This window comes from Lepisma saccharinum, chromosome 20 (assembly GCF_977018435.1).
Source record: "Lepisma saccharinum chromosome 20, izLepSacc3.1, whole genome shotgun sequence".
Taxonomy (NCBI): domain Eukaryota; kingdom Metazoa; phylum Arthropoda; class Insecta; order Zygentoma; family Lepismatidae; genus Lepisma; species Lepisma saccharinum.
In genome coordinates this window covers 64,333,853-64,360,064 of record NC_139248.1, presented here as the reverse complement: position 1 = coordinate 64,360,064, position 26,212 = coordinate 64,333,853, and the positions used below count along the sequence as shown (strand labels likewise).

General features: G+C 37.0%; 1 protein-coding gene across 5 annotated transcripts in view; it reads left to right on the top strand.

The window, feature by feature from the left end:
* mask (multiple ankyrin repeats single KH domain) overlaps positions 1-26,212 on the top strand; it is a 127,537-nt gene that overhangs the window by 65,607 nt on the left and 35,718 nt on the right. For 4 of the 5 annotated variants that reach the window (XM_083141543.1, XM_083141539.1, XM_083141542.1 and 1 more), the window contains 11 exons: positions 1,348-1,687; positions 8,567-8,830; positions 9,736-9,918; positions 11,619-11,782; positions 12,960-13,161; positions 15,746-15,900; positions 18,899-19,074; positions 19,864-19,996; positions 20,250-20,375; positions 23,578-23,887; positions 25,362-25,899. In XM_083141543.1, coding sequence (XP_082997669.1) covers positions 1,348-1,687; positions 8,567-8,830; positions 9,736-9,918; positions 11,619-11,782; positions 12,960-13,161; positions 15,746-15,900; positions 18,899-19,074; positions 19,864-19,996; positions 20,250-20,375; positions 23,578-23,887; positions 25,362-25,899 — 2,591 coding nt within the window. The remainder of the gene's footprint in view (positions 1-1,347; positions 1,688-8,566; positions 8,831-9,735; positions 9,919-11,618; positions 11,783-12,959; positions 13,162-15,745; positions 15,901-18,898; positions 19,075-19,863; positions 19,997-20,249; positions 20,376-23,577; positions 23,888-25,361; positions 25,900-26,212) is intronic. The other variant, XM_083141540.1, reaches the window with a different exon arrangement.

Genomic DNA, 26,212 nt, shown 5'->3' with positions numbered 1-26,212 from the left:
AAGTGTCTTCCCATATTGAAGATTTTTATCGATGGTATCAGTATCAGCTCAGCTGTACTAATATTTTTTTGGTTGAAGAGAACAAACAGGTGCATTAATCACCTTGTGTCATAGCATACAGTGTCCAAAATCGTTCAAGAGATCAAATTGTGTTAGTAGAAGTTGTAATGGTTAGTTTCAGTAATTGACTACTTTTGAATAATAATAAAAAAGTTTAGCTTGATGAATCCATAAAGTTATTTCCTGTTATCTGGGCTTCCATTTCATTATTTTAAATGGATCACTGTTTCTCCATGATCATCTGCTATTCTTCTGCGCAAATTTTCTTCGCGATTGATCAGAATCATTTGCATGTTTAATACTCTAGGAAATAAGGTCATGTTTTGAACCATTTTCACGTAGAAATTGCTACAGTAGACGTTTACCAGTTTTACCCAGGAGCATGATATACTAAGAAAAAAGCTGCCGCGTACTTTGCAAAAGTGTCCCGATAAGGTACGCATGCAATTTTTGAGTTGAGCTTGGTTGATATTGAATTTACTACTAAATTTTACTATAATTATGCATTATTTATGCTATAATTGTTGATTTTTTTGTGAAAAAGTAATTTTTTGTTTCCATTTGTCAATACATGGAAAGTGTTACGTAAAAGTTCACCCTCTGATGCCCCTGTCCAACAGATAATTTCTATTCAGTTTTCCATCTCCTTGTTAGTTTTTAACATGGTGAATTGGGATTGTTTTTTTTAGCTCAAATGTAGTGATTTTCTTACACACTTGTGTAAATACATGAATTGCCGTAATGTCTTAGTCAGGAAAATTTTGGATATTAGTCTGGAAAACCGGGAAAGTCAGGGAATTTGTTTTTTTACAAAATTGTAGACACCCTGCTGCCTCTCTCCCCCTCCCTTCCTCCCATATACATATTTGTTTGCTACGATTTTTGTACCCAACCTTGCAGAGAAAAAAACCTTCCCAAAATAAATGTCAAGCAATAAACGAAAATATTTTCAAACAGAAATATTTATTATAAGTAGCTTATGACACACAATAATATTTCATGATTGAAAAGTTAGTGTAAAAATGTGACACAGCACAGAATTGGAAACAAATTTTTGCAACATTTTTCGGTTTTCTTGTTTCAATCCTTCATTTCCTGACAGTAAAAAGAAGTTGATGAAACTTTGTTTTTAAGTGTTGTGCTGTGTATATTAAGATTACATACATAAATAGTGGGCTTAGATATTACATTTTCTTCTGGTGTGTATCTTTTCTGAAATCAATACTAAAGATGTTATTTCTGTTACGTGCGGAACGTACACTCATGATTATTTTTTTTCTACACAAGGTCCAGCATGGATCCGGCTTACACCTACAGTATCAGCAGTATCAGTTGACAAACGCTGGTTTGCAAGTGGCAACGAGCGGAGTGCAGATCCAGACTGCGGCGGGAGCACCCTTGGAGGTGGCCAGCGGGGCACTGCCGGTTGCGGGCGGAATCCAGATCAGCGGGGGCGCTCTTCAGGTTGCCGGGACATCTCCTGGTGGCGGGACGTTGCAGCTTGGAGGCGCCGGCGTTCAGGTCCAAGCACCCATTTCTGGGATGCAAATTCTTAATCCAAGACTACCAACAATCCAAGGGGGCACTGCATTTCAGTCTCAGCTCTTGCTTCAGTCACCTCAGTTAGGTAAGTTGAAAGATTTAGAATGAGATTCACATTACTTGGTTTAATGTAAATGGCAATAATGTCGTGGTAATGTGCAGTATTAGTTGGATATTATACAGCATGTGAGTCAATACCACTTTAGGACTGAGCTGATACACCGATTACAGGAAAACCTTGTTAATACGATACTGGATAATACTATTAACATGTGGCGTAACAGCCCTTAAGGACCAGTATGGACTGCAGGCCTCATGCCAGAGGTGAGAGATCATGAAAGCAGTTACGGGGTGACGTTTGGTCACCACGACCAACCCCCAGTCATTGTTGTAGGTATTCTTTGACCAGGTTACACTACTCATTCATAGCTCCTCAATTTCCTTACGATCGTGGGTCCCATACACAAGCCGAAATCTCGGGGAAAGTTGTTACTCTTCCCCTGGGAGACTCGAACGTACACGTATCCCGTAAATGGAGCCCAGAGCTTGTGCCTTAGACTGCATGGCCATGGTACGTGACATTGGATCATGCTAAGTATCCTTTAATTCAAAGTTCTTTACATTTCCTGGACAGTAATATACGATTTTTAATGTATTCCAGTCCATATAGATCTAAATATGGATAATTTTTAATTCTGAGTTGTTTACAAGACACTTCTGCAAAGCTTGTGTAATTTAATTTTATATAGTCACCGAAAGAAGGAAAGATTAAACTTACCTAATAAGACATCAGGAATGTTTCAAACTAGACATGAGGTACCTGGAAGTCTCTCCCATCATGTAGCTCTGAATGAGAGTTTGAACAGTTTCACGCAAGTGAGCAATGGATAGCCTTATAGCTGACGGCTTCCTGTATCAGACTTGAATCAAAATGTGTTCACTTCACAAGAAAGTAATACTGTTACTGATAATCAAAGCTCTATTGACCGACTAAACAAAGATTGTCAGTTCACTGTCAAGTTCTGAAGAAAAGCAAGGTGGGGAGTTTATTTCAAACTGTAAATATCCTATTTTTAGCACCATGAATAGGACAAATCCCATTTTTGAAAATGCTGTTCATTTGAGCATACAGTAGACTCGTGATTATCTGAGCTAATTGGGACCGAGATTACCTCGGACACGGAAAAACTCTGATAATACGGAGATAATGTGCTAATAGGTCGTAAATGACGAAACAACACTTAAAACTGCATAGTAATTATTTATTACTAGTACAACATAAATGAGAAGATTACTTTTTCCGCTTAGAATAGGCCTACACAGACTTAAACACCACCATAACAATCGGATACACCGACAATGTAACGAACACTTGCAGCGCAGATGGTGACTTGACTCCATAAACAAACAGGGGGTTGTGTTATGAAGTGCGATGTTTTCCAACCACTCCCTCTGTTAACCCGGAGCCTCGGTTAATCGGGACTCAGTTAATCGCAAGTCTACTGTATTTTAAATTGTTGAAAGCTTTCACAATGCAGGATCCCCCTCCTTCAACATCAGAATAGCAGAGTATGATAATTTAGAAGCATAAAATTGACCTATTGTTTTTATCTTCTGTGTGTTTGTTGAATGAGTCACTGCTGCAAAAGAAAACATCGTAAACTGGTATCCTTGCTACTCTGTAAGGCTGCCACAATGTAAACTAGCGAGAAGGCACTTGCATGTGCAGGATTTCCATTGTATTTCGCACAGAAGAGGAGACAATGTTTTTTTTCCCCCTTGGCTAGCAGCAGTCTGACTTGAGTATCTAGTGCAGCATCGTTTAATGTGTCCTTTCTAACAAAAGGATTATTGCATGTTAGGTTGGATTACAGTTCAACTCGAGGAAGAGTTATTATGTTGGATGGCTAAACTATTGTCTGCCATTTTTTTTAACTTGGCAACTCACTGGAATTTGAAGTTGGTTGAGGCAAATGAGATTACTTTTAAACAGTCTGTCCAGAAGGAAATTCACAGCTATTAAATGGAGGTGGGAGAAAAAGAAATAAAACTTTTGACACATTCCCCTTTTCTTTTTTGGTCTGGTGCAGAGAAGGGTTGTATTGTCTCTCCCAAGAGATCTTATCTGCTAATACTGTGACAGACAGTGCTCTAGTAGGCAGCTGAAGGTCCCCGTAAAATGCAACACATCATTCCGTCAGATAATCTTCAGTGTGTTGCTGGCACCAGTGTGACTGCTCTAAAGATCCTAGAGTTCTGCTTGTAACAGTTGGATTTTCCTTTCTTAATACAAACAGGCATCTCAAGAGGTAAAATCATAAGAATTCTATTGAAGATTATTAATATAAAAATTACAAAAGAAATGTACATGATAGAAGAAAAACCTAACCTGCATACACGGGCACACATCAAAATATTAAACTACATGTTGTGTAATTGCAAAATCCATTTTTCTATCCAAACTTCTATTTTGCATAATTTCCATTTTGGTTAGACTGCAATAGTGCTGGGGGGCATTTTTGTGGACACCATGAGAGACCAAAATGCCTGAAAAGTAATGGCAGATATAGATTTTCATTTATTGTGCATCAGCATTGAGGGATGGGGTGGGGGCAATAGATTTTGCATTCACACCAGGTATTTTAATATTATCGCGGACTAGCAATGCAGTTTGGAGCTACATGGTATGTGTGCCTTGAAAAATTAAAGGTAAAGAAGAAAATGAATCGTAACTGAATCTAGCCAATGAGAACACGTGTGATGAAATTTGTATGGATTGGATCAGCCAACACTAGTTTGAAGTAGTGATAAGGGCAACTCTTTCAAATGTCTAACTCACCAAATACCCACTGCAGCATACATGCACAAGTTTCCCATCTGGACGGAAGATTCTCGATTATTGTACATAAGTCATATTACACTGTAGAAGTATATGGTGAAATGTAATCACAGTGAAGATTCACAAGATTTATTAAACAAAAAAAACTGCATGCAAAGAAATCAAAATACTGACCTGACCATTCCCAGTGGCCTTCATATGCTATTTCGTATCATGCTTTGCTTGTTACAAATAAGATTAAAATGAGAAAAAAAAATACAAATTTCATCCAGCTTATCTTGCCCGGGTAATCACACACTTGAGTTATCAAAAGTCATAACTTCCAATCTTTGTTCATCTTGCTGTTCCTCTATTCCTATTTACCAGTAAGTGTGAAAGTACTATCACATTGAACAAGACGATAACTCGACATCATTCTCAGCATTCTTACTAATGTAACTTGCCTCCAAATAAAATCTAGAAGACTGCAAATCAGTTCACAGTAATTTATTCATGCTACTAGTGTGTGGAGGTATTACTGAATCCAGTACCACACTTCTTACGTTATGTGGACCTCACCATCAGTCTGTCTTACCTCTGTGAAACACTAATTTTCCTCTTCTGTGATTATTTGCAATCTTCTCAGGTTATGAACAACGAACCTCACAATAACTGATTCTCACACATTCTCCCAAATTGGTTTTTGGTCTGAAAAGGGTTAAATTTTGAAGCTTAACTTTCACCCAAAAAATTACGTTCTTTTTCTTATAAACGCCATGACCAGAAGCATTTTTTCTTCATCCGCCTTGTTTTTCACCACATGCATCACTAATAAAATTGTCACAACTGACCCCAACAGTCATGACACTTAACAACTAACATACATTATGTGTGTGTGTTATTGCGAAATACAATAAATAAGCTGTAAGAAAACAAACCGAAACTATTTCTCGAAGCAGGATGCACTAAATATTTGTAACCCTCCGCCAAACTTGTTTTTTCTTTCCACGACAAGCCTCGTTCAGAAAACAATGTCCAGAAGAGTTGGTTTCGTCATAATATTTTGATGTAAATCTTGAATATTGTAAAGCAAGTTGAGGCATATAATTGAAATGTAATACATACACAATTATATTAATTAATATTTTTGATCAGCTGCTAATTGTTACAAGATTGAAAGATTGGTATCAGAGGGAATTGGTAAGAGTTTTGTCAATGGCAGTAGTGATTGGGTGCCCAAACTGGGGAGGCAAGGTCAGTTTTCTTCCTCTTGTAGACAAGGCTTACCATTAAGAGGCCTAGGATGGGACAAAAAGTGCGTGTGGGGGTAACTGCCCCCTAATCGCCATAGGTATTTGTATTCAGTTCAAAGTGGTATCGGTTCAGCCATATTTGTCCATGAGTATTACTGCCAGATAATGTTTTGCACTCTTACAAGGGCTGGGGCATAAATCATGGCAACTATTTTGTGTGTATTAGTCACAAAGCTACACTCAGGTGTGAGTCAGGATGTTTCATGGTGATTGCAATTTCCTTTGTCAGAAACCGTCTACCACATCATTAGCAGTGTGTTGTGGACACTGGGGGACTACTTTGAGGATTCATAGGACCTAGGGTTTCTTTGCGCCTCTTTTGTTTTTATACTGACAATGCAGCCTTGCAACTAATACATGCGTGTAAAACTTGCAACATTCTCTCCCACACGTTGTGTGTCTCCCGCATCATGAGAGGAAAGAAGCACGCTTAAGATGCTTACAACTTGATGCAGCAGCCAGGCAACATGACTGTCCATCACAGAGAACTCTCGTTGCAAGTTTTACCCAAATTGCTAGTCTTGACCCCAGTCTTGCCACCAGAATCTGTTACGAGGGTCACTATTTATATTTTGAGCCTTGGCAACACTGATTGAAGTTAGGCGCGATTTGACGTTTGCACGGAATCATCTGGCATTATTGACCATAACGTACTTCAAATGTTTTGTCAATAGCTTCATTTGTGTTGTATATGTTGCCTTGGAGATTGCGCGACAATGACTTGTTGTTCAAGAAAACATTGATGCTGTGCAAAACCTAATACTGCAAGATCGTCGTGTGACATACTGTGAGATTGAGGCAACCATAGGCATTAGTTCCACCAGCATATATAAAATATTACATGATCATTTAGCTGTGAGAAAGGTATGTTCTCGTTGGATCCCACACAATTTGACAAAAACTCAAAAAGACGCTCGCGTCAATTGGTGCAAACAAATGCTCAATAAATACAATCGTGGTGCTTCAAAAGACGTATATAAGATTGTAACAGGTGACGAATCATGGATATATGCATATGAGCCGGAACGTAAACAGCAGTCGACTGTATGGGTGTTTCAAGATGAACCCAATCCAACAAAAGTTGTTCGCGCTCGAAGGACATCGAAACAAATGGTCGCCTGTTTCTTCGGGAAAACTGGTCATGTGGCAACTGTGCCTTTAGAAGAACGTAGAATGGTCAACTCTGAATGGTACACAACAATTTGTTTGCCAGAGGTCTTCAGTCAAATACGGAAAACAAACAAACGCCGTCGGATCATTCTTCATCAAGACAATGCCAGCTGTCACACATCTAGTCTAACAACCGACTTTATGAACAGTCAAAAAATCGAATTGATGGGTCATCTGCCGTACAGTCCCGATTTGGAACCCAATGACTTCTTCTTGTTCCCGAATGTCAAGAATAAATTGCGTGGACAACGATTTTCGTCTGCGGAAGACGCCGTTGATGCGTTCAAAAACCATATTATGGAGGTGTCTGAAGAAGATTGGAAAAACTGCTTTGACAAATGGTTGGAACGAATGCAAAAGTGTATTGACCATAAAGGAGAATACTTCGAAAAACAATAAAGCAGTTTTCAATGCCAAATTCCTGTTTTTTCATTGTTAGGCTCAAAATATAAATAGTGACCCTCGTACACTCAGGATTCGGGTGTAAAGTGCACTCACTAAAGACTATAAAAGCTTCTGGATGCCTTTGGCAACTATGTCTCCTTAATACAAACTGTGTAAATGGTCAAAGACTCTTACAGATTAGATTTGTTCAAAACAAACTTAAAACAAGAACAAAGTTTTACCAGTTACAGTAGGAAGATAACACTAAACATGTTATTCCACAAATGCTTTACAATTCCAAAATAGAACAAACTTTTAACATTCAGGTCTTCAAACTACAGACTTTGGCATTCATTGTATCAGTTACCTGAATACAAAGTACATTACGGGAAACAATATTCATATGTTATTAGACACCAAAAAGCATAACATACAACCTTTCCTTTTAATATATATACATGTTATAATATACATTTAAGTCGAGGTTAACTCATAAAGAGAGAAATAACATTATTATTTCTAGTTGTCTAAAAGATTAAAGAAAAAGGAAAGTTTATTGGTTTCCATGGAAATGTGGTTTTTCCCTGGGTACCACGAGAGATTGATACTAATGAAGCAAATTTCCCTGCGTCGATACGACGGGGTATCGCTGTAATATCCCAGCGTCCGAGAGACAGGGGCTTTGATGGCAATCACAGATGTATCTCTTGCTAAATTAGGTTGAGTTAGATTTGTCTTGCTCAGAAGCGGAGTGTATTCTCTCGCCCATAGGTGGAGGCCAACTGAACTGCTAGACCAATATCTCGACTTTATAAATGTTCGGCAACACTAGCGTAAGCAAGGAAAGAATCAAGAACTATAAAAAGTGTATTCAACCCTAAATATTAACTATATTCAAAATGAAATCTAAAATACACACGTAATTTACCAACTTATAAATATAGAGGTGAATCTGGTACAAGTTGTAACGAGTCGGGATCGTTACAAACTAAACATCCCTAACAACCACTGTAACACATGAGTTGCCTTGTTCATACATTGTTTAGTTCCATACAGTGTCCTCTTCCATTTGTATATTTCGAATTTTTGTGCCGGTCCTGCATTCTCTTGGGGGGGAGGGGGAATGTTGCCATGACTTTAACCTCAACCCTCGTAAAAACGAAAATATCAGCTTAGGAATTGGTCCTTTTCTTTGTAACTATTAATGCTGTCATTTCTTACATGGTTAAATATTTATTTATATTGTGTTGATATCTGCATGCACTGATATTAGGAACAGCTTTTTCAGGTCAAACCTTGCCAGCTGTGGACACGGCAACTCACAGCAGCAGCGGGGCGGTCACTACTACACAGTATGTCCAGTCTTCATGTTCAGCACATCAGGTTCAGGTTGGCACGCAGACATCAGACAAGAAGAAGAGCAAGAAGGCACGACTGCAAAGTCAACTGCAACAGAGACAACAGCAGCAACAATTACAGCCAGATCCACAACAGCAGCAGCAGCAAAATGTTGTGCAAAATTATCAGTTGGATCCAAATGGAGGTAAAGTAAAAAATGTTTCTATAATTTTTCACATGTAAGTTTTACACAGCTGCTACAAACAAATCGAATACACTTTGTTTATTTCCTTTGCTCATCACTTTTTCATCCATTTTCATGATTAATCAAGAGGGAGAGAAAACAAAAATCTTATCAGATTTTTAAGTTTTCACTGTAAACAGTATTTGCTGTACTCATTTAAAGAAAAGAGTATTAACTTGAATTGTATTTTGATAATTACTAAGTCAAGAGTACCATTTTGACCTAGGGCCAAGCTGTAACATCTTTGAACTAATACCAATACTTTTACAGATTCCCACAGAAATTTGTAACAACTAAAAATTGTTCAAAATATAAATTAATGTTAGTGGATGAATATTCCAGAGTTTGCTTTAAAATATTCTAAAATTACATCAGAATATAGAAGTACCTGTTATTTAAACACAAAATATGTTTTTTTCATGATATTACACATGGCATTGGAAAAAAGTCAATGGAAACTTTGAATATTGCATAACTTTCAGGTATGAACGATCAGCCAGAATCAGTACATAAAATTGAATCAATGCTTTCCGATACTGATGCATCAACATTGGTATCTACTCAGCCCTACTTTAAACCAATATAGATTTTGATATTGATTCTTACTAATTGCTATTCCAATACTTGAACATTGTAAAAATTTAAAGTTTTTCTGAATATTTATAACTGTTAATGTTAAGGCTGAGCCGATACTGCTTTGAACTGTACCCAAACCAACAATCTTACTTATGTGGCCATTATACAATGTTAACTTCATGTGAAATAGTTGAAGAAGCAGAAATTGATGCCCTTCTTAAGTGTTTTCTAGTGTTTCTGCAATTTACTGTTTGCAATCTTTCACTGACACCATAATTTTTTCGTTGCAGGAGTAAATCAATATGCAACCAATGTTGCTCAATACACCGGAACACAATGTCCTCAGGCACCTTTTTCCTGTATGGATGTAGACTCGGAAACGGATAGCAACCACGATACTGCTTTGACACTAGCCTGTGCAGGAGGCCATGAAGAGCTCGTGGAACTGCTATTGTCAAGAGGGGCTGATATTGGTAAGTTAAATTACTGGAATGTATGTAATTTTTGCAGTGTTTTGTGTGTAACCTAATTGGAGATTTTTCAACTACTGGCTGCCCTGTTATATTCACTGGGGCCTGCCCCCGTGGCAAAGTGGTTAGCACATCGTGCTATTATGCCAGGGGTCCCGGGTTCAAATCCCAGCCTGGGCATGGATGTTTGTGTCCATTCATCAATTTCATCATGTCATCACTCATCCCCATCTTCGCAAATTAGCCAAAAGTGGCACAAAAGTCAAAGAAAAAAAAGTCAAATCAATCAATCATTCACTGGGTTTTGTTAAAAGAAAATTTTAGGGTACTTTAGTATTATACGGACTACCTCCAATTAGTATGCTACCATATATGTACCTAACCTAACTCAACCTAACCTGACCTTCATATCTAATTAGTTAGGTTAGGTTCTTATGCCATACTCATTAGATATGAAGGTTAGGTTAGGTACATATAACATACTAATTGGAGTTAGTTCGTATAATACTGAAGTACCAATTTTAGAATTTCAATTGTACATGATATTGATTAAGGATGAATCAACCAGCTAGATCCGAGGGATCAGCTGACCAACGACAGGTGCGGTCCTCCATTCATATTGGGGGTTAGGCATAGAGCTGACAACTCTGCACTGTAAAAAGACATGTCAAGAAACAGCAGTATGAGGCCATGGATGTTCCCAAGGTAAAATGCTCAAGATAGGGACAGATGGAAGGCCTGTGTTGCTGCAGCCATGAACCTTCGGGTTTAAGAAGGCTAGTGAGCCAATAGAAAATTTTTGCAGATACTGTTAAAAGTACTGATGTAAAAGTTCTACTGGTAAAAAATATTTTCCCAATTCCGTATAGAATTTCAAATATTCCTTGAAGGAATTAATCTACATAATTAATGTACAGTGCACAGTGTAAGTTGATATGCTGCTGGAGTTGACTGTTGCGTCGCCACAAAGTGACTACTGCGGTATGAATGTATTCCTGCAGTTAACTTGTGGCATTCTTGACTTGCCTCATAGTTTGCAACTTTCTTTTTAGGGGTAGTGACTTGTTGCACACCCTTTATATTACAGGGGACTGCAATAGATTTTGCCTTAGAAAAATAAATCGCCAAATTACTGAATTTGTTTTACAAACAAGGCTACATGAGCTGTAGCTATTGTACACAAAACAATAGAAACCCATATATTAAGCAAGCAGTGATGTTTAAGTACTTCCATGGTTAGTCACAAGTACTTCCATGTTGCATGTTCCTTGACTCTTCTCCATAAGATTACTAATCTGGTAATACAAATGATTTGAAAGTGTTCAGTTAATTCTATATTCACACACATGAAAAAAATGAATGTTAACTGGTGAGAATAAGGAATATAATATATGCAGGTTTCACTGTATGTTATGCATGTGGTCATATATCAATGCCCCCCCCCCCCCCCCACAGAATGTGTTTGGGGAAGGTGTCAATATGAGCAGAGTGCAAAGTGAATTGGCCAATATTGATAGGGTACTGATATAGATCCACCAAGCTTTCTGAAACCTCGGAAAATATGTGAACTACAGGCTTCCCCATAAGTTCAACAAGCGACACCAGCGCCACTGCTCCCGTGCCAGGCTTTCAGATGTTTTTGGTGGATCTATCCCATCCTATTTTATGGTTTTGTTAATACATTGTTGATGTTTCTATTCCAGAACACCGGGATAAGAAGGGCTTCACCCCTTTAATACTAGCAGCAACTGCAGGGCATGAAAAGGTTGTGGAAATCCTTTTGAATCATGGGGCTGACATTGAAGCCCAATCAGAAAGGACGAAAGATACGCCACTATCTCTAGCTTGTTCTGGTGGTCGATATGAGGTAAGATTTAGATGTTTTTCATTGCAAATTTAATTGTGTGTGTGTTTTTTTTATGTCTTAAGTTAATGTGAGGAAATACATGTTCTCATGAAACTCCAGGGATCTGATCTTCTGTGTATGCATGTGTTGTATGAACATAGGCAGTGATCTGGAGGTGGAAGGTGGTCTAAAGTAGACTACATTAAAAGTAATAGACCATACTAGTGGTGACATCACAACCAGATAACTGAGCATGATTGAGTCTAAATGAACCCATCATGCAGTGTATCCCTATGCGATAGCATTGGATTTTCTATCACAAGGGGTCACTTAAATTTGTGAAACAATATTGTGACTTGTATTGTACATCAATGTAAAGATGAGATTTCGAAGAATATATCGATACATTAAACGTACCTTGTGAAAGATAAAGTAAGGAATAATTGGAGGAAGGGAATCATTCATTTTTTAAAAAAATAAGCCCATCCCGGTTCCAAAGCTTTACTGTCATGCCATGATGGCTTCTAGGAGCCCAACAGCCTCATGTGACCGTGGTTACCATATCGGATACCGGAACACCACATGACTGGTTTGTTCGTAATCAATGTGACGTCACACTAATATGGTCCATGGTTTTCGTATATCATCACAATATGGTGGTTTTTCTAGCTTTTACTTAGAATTTGGTACAAGCTGGTTCAAAACTACTTAGAATTAGGTACAAGCTCGTGTCAAAAAGTTTTGAACCATCAACGATTAGGGCTAAGCCGATACTGATACCAGTGCTTGTTAAAGGTTGTATTAGTGTGTAAGTATCACACTGCAATTATATCCATCAATTTACCATGAGTTTTGCTTTTAAATACTCAAGAATTACATCAGGAATTTAAAATACGTGTCATGTAATCACAAAATTCAAATAAATGGAAACCTGAAATTTTGCATAATTTCCAGGATAACTTGATGCTTATAATTGAAGTGGAATACTCGTCCACTAATATTAATGAAGTGTATCAGTTCAAAGAGGTATTGGCTCAAAATTCCAACAGATACCTTCGATAGCAATACCTTAGCATCAGTGTCGTCTCAGCCCTACCAATGGCATTTCCTGACGTTCTTCCTGTTTGCATGAAACTGCGTAGAGATTGCACAGCCGCTAAGTACATGCAAAGTAATTTGAAATATTTTTCCCTCGTAGGTTGTGGAACTACTTTTGTCCCGTGGAGCAAACAAGGAGCATCGGAACGTGTCCGACTACACGCCTTTAAGTTTGGCAGCATCTGGTGGCTATGTTAACATCATCAAGTTGTTGCTAGCGCACGGTGCAGAAATTAATTCAAGAACAGGAAGCAAGCTGGGAATATCTCCCTTAATGTTAGCTGCAATGAATGGTCATACAGGTAAGTTATCTTTTTCTTTTTTTAATAGTGGCTTTGAACTGGATTGGTTGATTTTGTCCCATAGTTGATTTTCCTTACATGTAATTGTTTTTCATACAGTGAAGAATGATAGTTTTGGATATGTAAGCTAAATCCAAAATAAACAGCCAGTGGTGAATGATGACAATGGGATATTGAAGTGATTCTGCTACAAGGAACATCAAATTGTTATTTCTCTTGTAGTTGCTGGTTCTTACCAGCACATAAACACAATCTTTTTGTAACATTTCAGAAGATCACACACTCCCTTTATCAGACATTTATTTTTAGTTTGATTAATGCTACAGTTATAGTATTTATTATGGATGTGACGAAGCTGAAAATTTACTGATGCCGATGTACTCACCGATAATTTTTGGAACTGATACTGATACATAAAAGAAATAGGATGTTATTTCCATCATACAAAAATAAATTTACTATGTACATTTCTGTTTCATTCTGCAACATTTGCATCTCTTATCGCAAATCTATCCAGCAACACTGAATGCTCGTTCACTGAATACTGATGCATCAGGTATGCCCAAGTATTTTTTCACCACTTGTTGCTTCAGGTTTGGATACTGTTTTGAATTTCCAATACAACAGAGGATCCTGGTCATGTGGAATAGTTGGTTCAGCAATGTACTGTTCTATTTCTGATTTTGAGGTAGGTTATCCTCAGAATGTTAGCAATAATTTTATTACAATAACTCTACAGTGATGAAGAATCATAACCAAATTTTCAATTAATCTTGCAAACTATAATATAAAACTTATTAGAAGGTAAAACTCTAGTATTATCTGTACCGGTTTAAAGATCAAAATTTTTGCCAATGCGGATATGTCAATTTCTGCCGATTTTCATACATCTGTAATCTGCTTAGGCACATCCCTAATATTTATATACTTACAGTTATAACTGTAATATTAATCATACTGAGAATAATTGTCTGGTGAAACATTACATCAAAATTGTGTTCATGTGATTGTAAGAACCATACCCTACAGGAGATATAATTCTACAATGCAAGCAATACGTACATACAAGAAAAAAATGACATTATTAACACTTTTATTGTATTGTAGTTACAAGAAACTTTTAGCTAGTTTCATTGTATTGAAATAACAATGTCAATGATGATTCTTCTTGGTATTGCTTGTTGCTGGTTTCTATTTATTGTACGAGGGTGGATCATTAAGTATCGCACAACAATTTTTTTCCCTCAATGTTATTGTGGCTGGGATGTTGAAATTTTACAGATGTATAGTTTGAAGTTCGCGCTAGAGACTGCATTTGTTCGATCAGGTATAACTTTTGCTGCAGAAGCGTGAACTACTTAACAAAGATGGCACGCATGTTATTGTCGTCAATGTGTGAAAAGCAAAGAGCTGTAGTTAGTTTTTTGTGGGCGAAAGGACAAAACCCTAGTGAAATTCTCAGGGAAATGTTGGGCGTGTATGGGGGAGACTGTTTGGACTGTAGCAACATCTCCAATTGTTCACATTCTTTGAAGGAGGTCATCTGAACCTTGTTGACTCGTCACGTTCCGAGCGACCAGTAACAGCTGCAACAAAACTGAATGTTACAACCATTGAGCAGGCAATTCTCAACGACCAGCGGATCCATCTGAGAACCTTGTCAGGGCGGTTCAACATTTCAGACTTCCATATGGTTGGCCCAATGAAGAAATTCCTAGGTAGCCAATGCTTCAATTCCGATGAAGAAGTGCAATTGGTTGTGCGCAGATGGCTGTATTCCCAATTAAGGGAGTTCTATGAATAGGGTATATTGAAACTAGATGGGGAAAATGTGTAAGACTTGCCTCCTATGTCGAAAAGTAGCTAAAAGATTTGTGATGGTTGTGGTAAACGCGGTTTAAAATTACTTACGTGAAATTTTGAAAATTTCACCTAAGTAAAAGATTTGGGTTCAATGTGTATAATTTATGTTGTCTTACCTATTAAACTTCTTTTTTAAAAAAAATTGTTGTGCGATACTTAATGATCCACCCTCGTATTAAAATAAATTACATATGCTAGTGTCAAATCAGTAACACACTAACTCAGAAATAGAAGTGTTAGTGATAGTAACAAGCAATGTACATCCAAGAAGAATTATTTTTACACAAAAAATAGACTTCAGCTTGTTTGCTAATTACTTTATAATAAATGATAAAATCTTAAACCATGTGTTGTTGACATCATAAAAAATGTACAAGGACTATAATAGTACATTTTTATACATCCAAATTTTCAGTCATCTTTGTTCTTCATCAGTGAAAGAAAAAATTAAATTCATCCTTGACTTGTAATGTTTTAACTTCCCTGGTGAACAATCCAGGTGTATTAGAAAATTTGGAAAGATTTAAAAAGTGTGTGTCTAGACAAAAAGTCTTTGTACATTTTTATGATCCTAATTTCTTGTCAACATTCAAAATCCCCACTGTTGTATTTGTAATATACATGCTCCTTGCAGGAGACTGGAGGAGAACGTGCGATGTTTCCATTTTTCCAAATGCGCCTGCAGACATGAAGATTGTAATGTAATGTTTATTTTTTACAGCTGCTGTGAAACTGCTGTTAGACATGGGAAGTGACATCAATGCCCAAATAGAGACAAATAGAAACACTGCTCTTACGTTGGCATGTTTTCAAGGCAGGCATGAAGTTGTTAGTCTTCTCCTAGACAGGAAGGCAAATGTTGAACACCGAGCAAAGGTAGGATTTTTTACCCTACATTTTCCTTTACAGGGCACCAAGGTGAAAATATCTAATATCTGGAACACTTTGTTTTATTGAGAAAAGTAAAATGTGGGAATGTAATATCAGGGGGTTTCACTGTATTTCATTGCTAATATACTATTTAGGGCGTACTGAAAGTCGTGATCAACATGTTACAAGATGGAAGTAAACCGTACAAAAAAAGAATCTAATATATCCCTGTTAAAGTACATACCTTTATTAGTCTTCAACATAATCACCATCTAAATCGACACATTTTTGCCAACGTTCTGAAAGTTTGAAAATTCCTCTGTTGTAGAACTCAGTTTGGGCACTTCTGAGTCTTCTCCTAACAGCAAGTTCCTCTTCCTTGTTGGTGTCATATCTGTTTTCCCGCATGTGTTCTTTCAGAAAAGAAAACAAGTGAAAGTCAGAAGGAGCCAGATCTGGACTGTAGGGAGGGTGTCAGAGTTCCCACCCAAATCTGCCAAATTCATTCCTCGTTAGCTGTGATGTTTGTGGCTTGGCGTTGTCGTGTTGGAGGATAACCGTATCCCTGCCAGGACTTTTTTCACGAATAGCACGACAAAGTTTTCTCAAAGTGTGCACATAGTGAGCGGCATTGATTGTTTCCCCAGGAGTGAGGAAGTCCACGAGAAGAAAACCCTCCGAATTCCAGAAGACATTTCCCATCACTTTGGCAGCTGATGACATTGTCCTCGGTTTCTTCTTTCTTGGTGATGTTTGATGTTGCCACTCTAGGCTTTGACATTTACTCTCAGGCTCGTAGAGGTGGAAAATGGTTTCGTCTTCAGTAACCAAACACTCCCTCGCCTCCATCCTCTGCTCGATACTCCGTGCAAACATCTTTTCTGTTTCGTTTTTGTGCTGCATTCAAATCCCATGCCACCCATCTGCAACACACTTTCCGGTAACCCAGTACACAAATCATCTCCTGGATAACACTGTGCCCTACTCCAACAATGTGTGCAAGTTCCCTAACCGAAACATGCTTGTTTCCCTGGATGATTTCCTGGACGCGAGCCACGTTCCTTTTCTTCGAAACAGTTCTCGGCAGCCTGTGCGAGGGAGATTACTGATGTCTGGGTTTCCATCTCTAAAATGTTTTATCCATCGCCTGATGCTACTGGCAGTCATACACTGATCACCATACACTTGCTGCAATCGGCGGTGGATACCTGATACTGATGCACCTTCCTTATACAGGAATTCAATCACTGCACGCTGGCGAAATGACGTGTCAAACGGAGCCATTACTCACTACTTGTTACTGTGCATACGTACTGCACCAATCAAACCACCTTCAAGTGTATGTTGTCACAATAGATGGCTCTAACTGTCTTATGCAGCACTTTGCTCTACGTGAACATTTACGTCTGAAATTAAACGTTGATCACGACTTTCAGTATGCACCAAGTATATTCATCTATGAAATGTGTGCTTAAGAAATATTCATGGATTTGCACAAGAGCCAAATGGAATAGTAAAATTGCTGTTACACTGTTCTTCCATTTTTGCCATAACAATATTGGTGCAGAATTAATGAAATTCAATTCAACACTTTTTACACTAATTGGTTTCATATAATGGAAAATTAAAAATTTCCACTTGATATGTTGCACTAGTGTTGTGTGAAAAATGGATTTTGTGATTAAATAACAGCTATTTTTATATTCCGATGTAATTCTTCAATATTTTGAACCAATTCTGGTAAATTAATACGGTATATTAATATTCTGACTGGGAGATTAATTGAATTTTGGGAATTATGCATGCATTATCAACACCAGGAATTCCATGTGAAATTTCTTTAAGAACTTGAAAAATTTCAATATCTACTAAGCTAAATGCTACAAAATCTAGTCATTCATAAAGAGTCTAATGCACATATTTCGAAGTTATAAAGGTCATTGCTTAACAGATTCTTATTTTGTTAAGGTCTCTTTGAGAAGCAGTGGCTTTACCGCATATAATAGACCCAGCAAGGAATGTCATGATGCCAGCTGAATTTTAAAACTTTATAAAGTAAATGTATATAAAAATACACCCTTGCACATAAAAGAAATCAGTACGAATACTGTAATGGTTTCTTGAACTTCCTGTGACATTCAGTTGTGCAATTTTTATCATTTTTAGCCTTGAATTTTTGGAAAATTTGCCTTGAAAACTGGAATTGAATTTTGTGTGTCCTGGACTAGCTATCCTGATTGAACAACTTATAATTTCTAGACGTAAGGCTAAGCCAATACCACTTTGAACCAATATCAATGACAATACTCTTTTGATTGCTGCTGATAGCTGTTTGAACAATTAAAAATTCTAAGCAATCAAGGAGAAAGCACTTACGTGAAGAAACTCAGTTTTACAGTAGGTAATTATTTACGTCTATTCTTTTAATAGCAAACATTGCAGACATGATATGCATGTTGGATCATCACTGTTCAGAATCTTTACACATCCCAGTACAAAATTATACTTAGAATATTTTCTTTAATTTATTCAGTGTGACTTAAATGAAAGCAACAGAACATCACAGTTTCTGACTTAAGCACTTTTCCCCGAAAACCCTAGAATTGTTCAAAACATTCCTTACTATCAATATGCACACATTGCTCTGCAATTATATGAATAAATTTACCAAAATTTTGTTTTATAATATTCAATAATTACATCGGAATACTAAAATAGCTGTCATTTAATTACAGAATCATTTTTTTTTCATGCAATTCTGGTACAAAATAAATGCAAACTTTGAATTTTGGATAATTTCCGGGATGTTTACGTGCCTCGAAAGTGCCATGTGGCATTCTTGTTGATTCCGGAAAAAATAGCATCCTGTATCTGGAGATAAATTTCAACCAATGCTTTCCAATTCTAATACCACTGATATTGGCTCATGGATTGAATGTACTTGTAATTAATTAGTTTAAACATTGATTATGTGTAAACCATGTTGTTTTCTGTCCTTTTCTAGACTGGTTTGACACCCCTAATGGAAGCAGCCAGTGGTGGTTATGTTGACGTTGGGAGGGTTCTTCTAGACAAAGGAGCAGATGTGAATGCCCCTCCTGTCCCATCATCTAGAGACACCGCTCTTACAATAGCAGCTGACAAAGGCCATTGTCGATTTGTGGAGCTACTGTTGACAAGGTAAGGCAGTGGATTTTAAAGTATGGAAATTTGGTTGTTCAAATTTGTTCGAGAGCAGGACCACTTTGGATGCAGGTTCAAGTAATATCTTAAAAGGTTCAAATAAACACAGCTTGCAATTATTAAATACAACACAAGTTACTAGTTACGTATGGTTTAACAGGTTCTTTCCAAAAACTGATGTTTCGGATCAGTTGCCAGATTGTTCCTCTGGGTAGTTCAAATAAATCACATTAAATGGATGAAAGTAGAAAAAATATATGTTAAAGGATAAAACTCGTAAGATTAAAAAACTTCATTTTGCCCACCAGCTGTCATGTGTAAAAGATGCACGTCACTATCTACTGCTGAGCAGCACTGGCCCTGCTGTACAGATGTGAACGTCCTTTATTCCTACTGGCAACTCCCCTCCTCTTCTTATGTCACCAGGGAGATTGTTAGATCAATCCATTTTTACAAAATATCACCATCTTATGTAATAATTTTTTGTGGCTGGCCTCCGTGACAGAATGGTTATCACGCTGTGCTACGGTGCCAGAGGTCCCAGGTTCTAATCTAAACTTTGACACAAAAAAAATAAATGAGGCTCTTCTGCATGCCCATCAGGCATTCCACTGAGAATTTTAAAATAGGCAAAATTGAAAGAATCCACATTGAACAATATAAAAGAGAATTAATGTTTTCCAAGAGTGATTAATGTTATGGTACATAACTTATTCTGGAAAAACAAATGAAGTGCATTGTATTGTTATTACCAGATTTTGTCAGTTGTTATTTATTATTTTGCAGAGGGGCGCAAGTGGAAGTGAAAAACAAGAAAGGAAACTCACCGTTGTGGTTAGCAGCAAATGGCGGCCATATAAGTGTAGTGGAACTACTATACAATGCGGGTGCTGATATTGATTCGCAGGATAATCGAAAGGTAAAATATGTTTCTTTTGTATATCGTAAGTTTGGACATTAAACCATTGGAGTTGACAGTTCTAGTGTATAATATAAAACTGCAAATTTTTACACCACGTGCCTTGATAAAAGAGTAATATTCAAATTTTCAAACCCACTTGGGTTGATCATCTGTGTAGGGAAAAGAATTAACTGGGGGTTAAAGCAGCATTATGTTTTTATTCACTGTGATGAGATGTTTATGATAATTTCCTGTTTTTCTTTTATTTCAGGTTTCCTGTTTAATGGCTGCTTTCAGAAAGGGTCACGTTAAGATAGTGAAATGGAAAGTAAATTATGTGGCGCAGTTCCCCAGTGATCAAGAAATGACTCGCTACATATCGACAGTTAGTGATAAGGTGAGTTACAGGTTACTGTAATAGAGTACATACATACATATTAAAGGCACACCCTACATTGGTTCAAATTCCACTGTAAATTTTAGCCCCAGTCGTACCTTGAATCTTTGAGGAAATATGGAGTACTAGCTGATTACCCGGCATTGCCCGGTATTTATTTATCCAAATCTTGTATTAGACAGGAAAATAATGAATTCTAACTATAGTGTAAAATGTAACCAATTTTAAATGTGATCGTGAATGTCACCAATTAGCTTAGCGACTCCGAAGACTATGGATTCGACATTAATCTAGGTCATTTGTGGCATTTTATTTTTCACCCCTTCTCACCCCCTATGCCGATAGGTGATGAACTTGAAGTTGAACTGCATTGTGAGTCACGAAAACTATGGATTCCATTTGCAACACAGTCTGAATGTTAGACAACCCGAGAAATGCTATCGTTGTGCTGGATTGCATAGAGTCATGGATGTCTGTCTGTGCAGAATTTAATCGGTCGTTCTTAATTATATTTACATGTCACCCCTTTCCACCCCACTCCTAGGGGTGCCAGGGGTGTCTTACCCCAAAAATATTCTTTCCAGATTGCAAGTGATATGTGTACCAAGTTTGGTTGAAATTGCTCCAGGTGTTCGAGAGTTATACCGGAACAAACATATATATATATATACACACACACATACATCCATTTATTTATTGAGAAAATTTCAGATACAGCACGTAGCAATTTTACACTGAAATCAGCAACAATGAAAAGAACAAAAATAAAAATAACAAAAGACAAAATATTAATAAAAATAAGTCAAGATTGCACAATTAAATATTATTTAGCAACATATGTTCTGATGGTTGACCGATAGGCGTACTCTGTGGAAAATACATCAACACTTGATGGGAGGTCGTTATATTGAGTGGGAAGTCTGTGGAAGAGCGATCTTTTTTGAATTTCCAGTCTAGGCTTTTTTGTGTAAAATAGATTTGTGTTGTATGCATAGGCACTCGAAAGTGGAATTCCTGGAGGAGCGTGTTGCAATGGATTTTACCATTGACAATTTTGTAAAGATACCTAAAATCATTCAGCAAAGGGCACTGATAGTGAGTCTGTAAGTTTAGAAAGAACACGAGATGTGGGGTTGAAAAATTGCATAATGAGGGAACCCTGTAACGAACTATAGCAAGAAAGAAAGTTAAGAACAGAATCGATTCTGGAGAGCTGAGTGGGACATGCCATGGACCAGACGGGAGAGCAGTATTCTATTATTGGGGAAATGAATGATTTGAAGTACAAGGCGAGGGCCTTTATACCTAAAAATATATAAGATTATTTTAATAGCATTGTATTCAAAGCAGTGGAAATGTCTTGTGGGTGTATTGAATACTCTCACCAATTTCCACCAATACCAATGTTTGAACATTGTGCATAATGTTTATAGATATTAATATGAATCGTACAATATTAACCTAACAGTTTTACTTCAAAATTTGCATAAGTTCACATATAAGATAATCACAATATTAAAATATGTCATTTCATTATAAAATCTGTTTCTGAGCGAAAAAAAAAACTGGTGCAAAGTTAATGTACATTATGAATTTAGCATAATTTCCAGAATAGATCTGCTGTGCGAACGTATCCCACCAAATTTTGCAGACTCACAAGACAACCACACTTTGGGATTTGATTGATTTTCAAACTGATAGGGATGGGACAGATTAATCGGTACTCTACCGGTATCGGTCTATTGGTAAAATTACCAATTATTTTATCAATCCTATATATGCAAAATTCTGCCATTTTCTTTTTAAAAAAGTAAAATTCTAAATATGTAACTTCTTTTTCACTGTGGTCACTTCAAAACACATTTATTAAGGAGGTTAGGTTCTTCAAGGACCATTTGGAATTTTATATTGGATCGGTAGAATATTGGTTATGGGTATTGGTAAATTTTATATCAGGACTTGATCGGTATTGGCCAAAATTTCATATCTGCCTATCCCTACTTTCTGATACCTATACCATTAGTATTGTCCGATATCCATACATTTTAACACATGCAGTACATTTTTGTAAGTACATTTTTGCTGTTAGAGTATTTTGTTAGATTTTTCTAAAATTTCAAATATGTTAAGATTACGACTGAGCAGATACCACTTTGACCTGATTAAGATACCCATGCAGACACTTGCAATACATTCGCACAGTAACCAGTACCAATACTTGAAAATTGAAAAATTTTAAAGTAGTTCAAAATATCTATTCAATTTAAAATGTAGTTTCTAAGTTGGACTGTGTCCTATCAATCTGCTGTTGCTGTAAAATACTCATAATTCCACATAAGATAATCAGAGGGAAGTATTTCTGGAGATCATGATAATCACAGCATGATAGATAAACACATGTTTTTTTTCTTAATATTCACGAATTAGGAGGTTTTTACTAATAATCAGTCTATGAAATAAATGCAACAATTGCAAAATGGAATCCTCAATTTGAAATATGAAGACCATCCCGAATTATCATGAACATTTTGTTTTATAGCGAATTTCATAGCTATTGTTTTTTATCCACATGACTGTTGTTCAGCTGAACTTGCCATGTCCACTAGGATTTCACCATTCACAAGAATAATGGTGAAAGTCAGGTCACTAGCATATATAGTGTTACTTACGCATTTCCTTTCCACTCATAAATATTTTGAAATGCTTCTTTACAATGGTAACTCTTTAGTGTGACTAGAATACCTGCAGGATAACAGAAAAATATCTTAAAAATTTTATCAGTTGCATTGAATCTTTAATATTAATCATTATATTAGTGGTTGTAACATTTCTATGATAATTCTATTTTCAGCAATTTCCACCAATGTCTGCCAGGAAAATAAAGCAATCTGTATTGGCAGCAATTTTTAAAAACACAAGTAGTAAAATTATTCTTCACAAATGCCTGCCTTCACAAAATCCATTTCTCCTTGAATATCTGCTGCAGAAATAATGTAAATTATGCATTTTGCATAATTCCCAGTATATTTAGACACTGCAAAAGTGTTGTGTGCCATTTTTGCTCACTCAAGAATACACAGGTATTGGTATCTGTTCAGCCCCATTAAAAAATGTTCCAGTGGTCAGTTGTTATCTCTTGATATTGAATATCGATTACATTGTAACTCAACTAAATACATGTTAAACTTTTTCCCCCACACAGGAGCTTCTTGATAAGTGTCAGGAATGTATTAAGATCATTAGAACAGCAAAAGACGAACAAGCTGCCAAAGCAAATGAAAATGCCACAATACTTTTGGAAGAAATACACTTGGAAAGGACAAGAGAAGAGTCAAAGAGAGCTGCTGCTGCCCGAAAAAGGGAAAAGAAGAAGAAGAAGAAACTAGAGAAGAAGGAAGAGAAAAGAAAGCTTGAAGAAGAAAATAAAAAGAATGAGATTATCTTGCAAGAGAATGATCACTTGAAACCAGTTGAGGAGGATGACCTGAAACCTCAAGAGACTGTTAGTGGAGGTAAGTAAAATGTTTTTGCCTTCAACAGTACAGACAACTTATTCCATGTACTGTGAATAACATGCTATGAAGGCATGCATAGTGGCTGGCATCACTGTCACACTACATTATTGTTGCCCCCCAAGCAGTATCAGCCTATTTTCAATGAAACTTTGCGTGGTTGTATAGGAATGTACCACTGCTACATACTACATTTTTCGTTCACTTAAAAAGAGGAACATAAATTAAGAGTGTTTAAAATAAAATCCTTAGAAAAATATTTGGACCTTAAAGGATGAGGAGACAGGTGTGTGGAGAAGGTTACATAATGTAGAACTGCATAATTTGTATTCATGTCCAGATATTATTAGAATAATTATATCAAGAATACTTAGGTGGGCAGGCCATGTGGCACGAATGGTAGAGGAAAGAAGAGTTTACAGGATTCTTGTTGGGAAACCTGATGGTAAGAGACCTGTAGGAAGGCCAAGATGGAAGGCTTGTGTTGCTGCAGCCATAAACCTTCGGGTTTCATGAGGCTAGAGAGTTAATTACATTGGTCTATTATGGTGGGCACAGGGACATGTCAAATAACAAGTTTGAAAACAAAAATAGATTTTCTTCTTCTTCCATTAGCTTTCATTATTGGGGGTACAACATATCAATTTCACCTCTGCTAAAAGCCCTGCCATTCCGAAAGGAAAGAAATCAATTTTATCCCTCTACAACAATTAGTTCTAGGGGTATGATTTTTTTTTGTACATCACGGCAAGTTTGAAAAGCATATGCCTGGAAAGTTCCCTTCCAGAGAGGCTAGACATGCATGCGAGGCTTAATCTGCTAAAGATTAAATCTTGTATGTAGTATAGTGGAAATCTTTGTTTGTCTTGGTGTAATATAATCAAATTGAAAAACCTATCCTCTTCTGGCATCATCCAGAACAAGCCTGTATTTACAAACACCTAACGAGTGCAACATCATCTTCCTGCAGACACAGCAAGTAGTGACATCAGAACTACTACTTCTCCATCTCTCATCCAGTGCTGGGAGGAGTTGTAAGCTTGAACAGGTTTTTAAAGTGTCTGTTATGTTTTGTATGATGTCGAACAAAAATACATTCTCGATCTTGGCTGTAGTGGAGATTATATGATTAGCATTATTCTCCATGAACTCTTTATCGTATTGATTCAATGTTATATTGTCTAATAACAATGTGAAGATTTCCGTTGTCTCTGCTGTAATTTTTACATTCAGTATCAGAATATTGTTGCAAACATAACACTTGCCACTGCCTCCATTGCAGAATACTGTTGACTGAATGGTGAATTGCTTGGGTTAGTGGGTTATTATTATTAATTTTTTTTCAAGGTACACAGATTTATTATACATTTGTGTGGGAGGTGAATTTCAACTGTGTGCACGCTACAAATTAAAATTACAGTTGCCGTTTTGTAAACAAGCCAATTTTTACCCACCTCATTTATTTTGTTTCCAGTTGCTCCAATGGTGGGGGTCTGTTCCGGTGAAAACTCTCCAGAAGCCGAATCTCCTATTAGGAATGAGGTGTTGGACAAGGAGGAAGGGGACAGCGGCATTGATGCAAACAGCCAAGGCAGTTGTAGTAGTAACGACGTAAAGTCTAAAGAGAAGAGAAAGGAGAAGAAGAAAAAGAAAAGTAAAAGCGACAAGGATAATTCTCTTACCTCAGAAAGTTCCTGTAGGCTAAGTTTGTCGAAACAGAGGGAGCTAGATGCAAAGTGTGAAGTATTAAGCGTGAGGGAGAGATTGGGCGGCGGAAGCGACAGGCGGAACAGGGAACCAGAAGTCTTAACCACTACAATTCATAATAGTCAAATGAATGTTGAATGTCTAGGAAAAGGAAGCAGCAGGAGTAACATGGCCGATAGAAAGATGAAAACACTCTCGTACGAAGGCAGACTGCATCCTGCGGAGAGGGAAGACTTTGAATCAACTGGGAACGACTGTTACACACCACAGAAGGGGAAACGGAGTAGTTATACTAATAGTGCCTTGTAAGTACCTAGTTTGTAGTAGAAATAGTACACGCTAGGGACAGCTATCAGTGTCGGTCGATACAGGAAGGGGTAGAAAAATACAGGGTCTCCATTTACCATGGTGCCTGAATTTTCAGATCCAGTTAAAAAAATATATATATTTTTTGCAATAATTCAAGTTCACTTAATGGGAATTTCTATTAGTTTTTGAAAATATTGAGGACAGTATATGTTTTGTATCATGTGTATCATTAAATCAGAATAATAATCGTGCCTCATAAATTGTTGCACAGTTGCTGGCCAAATTTTATAATGTCCAGCGATATGGTAG